The sequence below is a fragment of the Cupressus sempervirens genome, chromosome 3, assembly GCF_028749045.1.
Source record: "Cupressus sempervirens isolate cs-2001-9-10 chromosome 3, ASM2874904v1, whole genome shotgun sequence".
NCBI classification, from domain to species: Eukaryota; Viridiplantae; Streptophyta; class Pinopsida; order Cupressales; family Cupressaceae; genus Cupressus; species Cupressus sempervirens.
The window spans coordinates 173,711,063-173,716,662 of NC_143120.1; the positions used below are offsets into that span (position 1 = coordinate 173,711,063).

Here is a 5,600-nt window from a genome sequence, read left to right on the forward strand (position 1 = left end):
CAAATATTGTGTCAAAGTATTATGGTGTTGATTTCTCGATTTCTTTATGTTCATGCATGACAATAGATTAGATAATCTAATGAAATAAAAGAAGTATTCTAAGTGGAAAAATTTTTAGTGGTTCTTGAGTCACCCCTCCTCTCAATCACCTGATTGTCATTATATTTCTAACAATAAGACATACAACTCTCCCATGATGCTCTCTTCGCAAAAGCATCTTCATGCTTCCATTGAAATCCTAGTGCAAATCGCCTCATAGTCGACGATCTGTCTACATGTACAACCCAAACCACAATCGTGGTACAACTCCCTCATAGTTGGCAATCTATTTATACACTCAGAAACTCCTACTTTGATACCACTTGATGAAGGGTGCTCCCCTTAATACCTTAAATACATGACATAAAAAAAAGAAATAACAACAATTTATGAGAACAAAATATGGGCTTCTTATTATTGCCATGAATGAGAAATTATAGAATAGTTTAGAATTACAATGTGCTAACCCACATGGACACCTTTATTATAGTAATATGTGAGACAAAGCTATGAACTATCACCCAAAGTTGTCCAAGATAATGCACGGGCATTTCTTAAATAGACAATTTTATGCTGTTTGGGAAGGTTCTAGATGCTCAAATTTAATACCTAAGACCGACAGTCCCTAACAATAAATATAGAGTTAGCTAGATACACCTTTGACATCTATTTTGAAAATTTTGGTCGGCCCAACTTTGGAAGGCCATAACTTTCGAACCGTTGCTCTTATTGGTTATTAGAACACTTTTCAGAATCTTTAGCTTCTAATCTATAGGTTCGGATTCATGCAAGTGTCTATTCGTCAAGTTTTTGGGCTTCATTCATGCACGTTTAAATGGTGAGTCTGAAGTTTTAATACTGAAATTGCATAAAAAAATTATGCAATAAATCTATGAATACAAATGATATGACACTGAACCTCAACTAGTAGGCTGATATATCCAAGATGAACATTCACCTATGAAATTAGGACATTCTAAGCTTGTATGACTAACTTACTAAGTGGCAAACATCCATAAACAACTCTGAACTAAGACAATCCTTATTCAAGAAACAAAATAGAAATATTTTTGGGTAATGCAAGATTGCTCTTACACCTAGGATGCTCTTGCATCACCATGCATGTCAAAACACGTCCTTTCCTCATTTCCCCATGTAGCATGTCATATTTTGCATGAGGATAGTCTACTCCACATGTGTGTGTATCAAATTTCAATAGTTTAAATAGTATAGTATTATTAGCTTTGAGAAAGTTCTTAATATTGAATTACCTAGTATAATAATTGAACAAAATGTACCTATTTAAATTGATAAAGTAATAAATTATATGATATCAAATTGAAACACCAAGAAAAGATGAATTAATGCACAAGAGTTAACTCTTGATATACACAAAGATTGATTAAACTTCTTTTTATTTAAAATTCAATAAATTAAGTAAACAAATCATAATAATGACATAAATTTTATAGATAATAATAAAATAAGATTAAAAATAAAATTTTAAATTGTCCACGTTCTTTATTATTATACTTTTAAATGTCCATCTTACATGTACATTACCATATAAACCAATAGACTTAGCTTAGTGTGCACCACTATTAGAAACTACCATTTGACCTAAGATAAGATGAAAATACCAACTTATTATTTATATTTCATAGTTTTACAAATAATATATGTGCTATATACATTTAAGATCAGATAGATTGGTCTTCCCCACCAACTATCAATGAAGTACAATATTTTTTTTGGTAGTTGTGTTCATATGCAGACCACTAAATTAGAGAAAGCAAATATGCTGGAGTGTAGGTGTAAAATTGAATGTGTCATGTGAAGGTTAAGTCAACATTGTGATAACAAATGCTTCCTTCCAAGGGGAAGGAAAATGACTTTTTCCATGCCTTGACAGACAAACCAGAGACGTTATGGGGAAGGCATTTCGAACTATCTTCGTTCACATGTCACTTTACATACTGTCATTCCTAGGCAAAGTGGCATCTCCTTAATGCCTTCATCAATTGCTTGATTTTGACATAATCAGGGACCATTTGCATATCAGAAGCCAATTAAATGAGTCTTGAGCTACAAGTCAAAGTCATTTAAACCTTTGCTACAATACCCAGTGGACCCAATATAACATTCATTTATTTATAGTAGCTGTACGGCTTCTCCCTGTTCACATATTTCACATTTTTAGATCATTATTGAATGGCTGGTAACCCTGTCAGCTATGTGAACAAGATATGGGAAAACTTTGGGCCAAATAAGATCATGGGTAGCCTGCAAAATCCCCCATTAATGGAAGCTTTCCATGTTTCTATCCCTTAATGCCTTTTTTTAATGTAAAAATTGCGTTTTTCTAGCTTTACTTAAGTTACGTAAGAGGAGATAACTGGAAGAAAGAGTGTTCATTTCTGGTAAGGTTTTTTTGAGTTTGCAGTACGTCAGAAAGTACATGACAAAGCAAGTACATGGTTGGCAGATTGTACGTAGTCATGGTTCATGAGAAAAGGCCAAGAAAAAACACAAAATGGGTGTTTTCCTTCATTTAATTGTTTGAATAGAAATTTGTTTTTTAGGTATAGAATCAATATGGGTACTAGGCTACCACCTTAAGGGTTCGTTTGGCGAGCGGAATAGGAATACGTATTTCAAAAATTTTGGATTTTTTGTTTGGATGCACCAAAACGGAATTGGAATACAAAGTAAAATAAGAATATGTATTCCAATTTTGGCCCAAAAAAGGGGTTTTGCAATTCCACTCAAATAAGTGTTATTGGTATATGTATTCCTATTCCACTTTTTTTAATTTTAGAAAACATAAATTTTGAGGTCCGTGAATTTTCATCAAATATTGGCTGAACCAAACGGAAAACAGGTATACGTAGTCCCATTTTCTATTCTAGAATACGTATTCCAATTCCGCTCGCCAAACAGACCCTACATGGATGTTTACTTTGTTCAATTGTTTGAATAGAAATTTGTTTTAGGTTTAGAATCAAAATGGGCACCACCTTAACTAGTCTACTTAGGAAAATGAATGGTGGAGATTTAATCCAGAGAGTCTCGAGTGCATTCTATAGAGCTCAATGCATGTACAACGTTTCTGACAGAAAATTTGTACATCTGTGGGCAGCTCTATATACAAGTTTCTTCTACAACTTGATCTACACCCATTAAGACACACAGTATATGATAAGAGTTACTATTTATCGGTTCCTCTTACTATATAATGTAATCCCTTTCTTCTCGTAGATTTTCATCATCATAGCACTATCTAGTTCCCATTTTGATTCCATAGCTTACTGTTTTATAGTACCAAAAGTTCTAGCAGATTCTTTGACTCCTACCATATCATGAGGAAACCGCAGAGGTATAGAGGTGTGAGACAACGTCACTGGGGCTCCTGGGTCTCTGAGATTCGCCATCCAATTTTGTAAGAAACCCAACTCAATTTTTAAAAAAAAAATCCAGTTAACTCTCTACATGGTAGCACATAATAGTTTCAATTGTTGCCTCTGAATCTTGATTGGTTATAGTACATTCTCTAAAGTTTTGCATTTTCTAAGCTTGTAAGTAGATGATTCAAATCATTTAGTTAGTGGAGATCGGAACTGGATTTTTTTATTTTGTTTTCATTGACCAATAGAGAATAGATAGATTCACACCGAATACCACGCAATGGATTCATATGAAATAAGTCCGAATTCCCACCAAATAACTAATGTGATATTTGAGTAAGAAGAGATTAAACTTCTTACTTTATTCTTTATGAGGAAGTTTTGATGCCCGAAGAACAAACAGACATACCAGACTTTTATTCTTAAGCCATGTATTAGTAGAAGATATGAGGAGTTTTAGTCAGAAGCAATCCCATGATGCACGTCTGAGAAGAAAGACTTTGTTATTTGCTTTTATTTTCGGATATGATTGTGTTGGAGTTTCTATATCTACATTTTAGATAATATTTTATTATTTATTTTTAGGAGAATAATGAGAAAGGGAAGAAGTTTGTCTAGTTTTTTATTATTCTTGTGATAAATCAGATATTGATTCAAAAATTTCATTACAATTGAAATATTGATGCAAAAGATTTTAAATATTAATTAAAAAAATTTCTTCTTCTCTAACTCTCTATTATTCTGATGATGAAGTATGATTTAAAATGTCAATACAAAATCTTTCTTTTCCCTGCTCCTATGTTACTCTATGTTACTCTAATGATAACATGTGATTTGAAATCTCAAGGCAAAAACTTTCTTCTCTTCTAACTTTCTTGTTATTCTGATGATAGAATATAATTCAAAATATCAACACAAAAACATTCATTATCTCTAGTTTTCTTTCTTGTTATTCTGATGATAGAATATAATTCAAAATATCAACACAAAAACATTCATTATCTCTAGTTTTCTTGTTTTTTAATGACATATGATTTCAAATGTTGATGCAAAAGCATTCTTCTATTATCTTACTGATGGAGTCTGAAACAATGAATTACAAATGACTTCAATGTCTGCTCTTTATGTTGTCAATGGCATGGATGTTGGCCCTACATAAGTGACATAAGTGCATTTAGAAGAATGTTGTTGAGATATTGTACAAAATCTGCAGTATAACTTTACTCTTCTCTGTTTATTCATAGTTGAGAAGTATCTTCAGATGTGAATGGTGTTGTTGATGTAGGAAAACTCGAGTATGGTTGGGAACATTTGAGACAGAGGAAGACGCAGCTCGGGCATATGATGAGAGTGCAATAATAATGTGTGGAGCTCGAGCAAAGACCAATTTTGCATATAATCCACAATCATCATCTTCTCTTCTTTCAGCAGCTCTCAAGGCCAAGCTTAGAGGGATTTATGTGGCTTCACTAATGCAAGATCAGTCACCTTCTCTCACCTGCCTTCGATTGGACACAGACAAGTCCAACCTGGGAATATGGCAGAAAAGGGGAGGAAAGCAATCCCAATCCAAATGGGTTATGACTGTCCAATTGAGCTCTACTCCTCCTCCATCTTCACCTCCACCTCCTCTTCCTAATCCTCCTCCAGAAGATGTGTTGAATGAGGAGGATATTGCATTGGAAATGATAGAGGAGCTTCTGGACCACCCCACTTCTCTTGAATTCTCTTCTTCTTTTTCTTCCTAGTGAATTCTCATAGAAAAAATATAGAGCCCTCAACAAAGTCTGGATCTAATAGTACATGGTTGATGAGAGTTTGTTTGTGAGCTTGGCCATCCAGTCTTCACAATCAATGCTGTGATATGTGAAGGTGAACATTGATTGTGAAGGTGTTTTGCAATCAATGTTGTGATATGGGGAGCAAACATTAATGATTGTAAAGGTGTTTTAGTGTAAATTCTTAGCAATGAGAAGTGACTGCTATGTTTCTCTTTCATGTTTGATAGCTTGCTGGAATCTTCAACACCATTAAAATGACACCCGTGTATATTTTTGTGAGAATTGTCTTTGGTAAAAATAGCATATTGCGTGCCTTATAGACACCGGCATGCTAAAGGAGCCCTCTAATCACTCAATGACCATTTCAATACATTAT

The 5,600-nt window shown here is 33.8% G+C and overlaps 1 protein-coding gene across 1 annotated transcript; it reads left to right on the forward strand.

The window, feature by feature from the left end:
• The first annotated feature begins 3,398 nt into the window (after positions 1–3,398).
• On the forward strand, positions 3,399–5,191 carry LOC149565341 (ethylene-responsive transcription factor WIN1-like). The gene is made up of 2 exons (XM_089817098.1): positions 3,399–3,478; positions 4,729–5,191. Exons 1-2 carry the CDS (start codon positions 3,399–3,401, stop codon positions 5,189–5,191), a joined length of 543 nt encoding a protein of 180 aa, XP_089673224.1.
• The last annotated feature ends 409 nt before the right edge of the window (positions 5,192–5,600 follow it).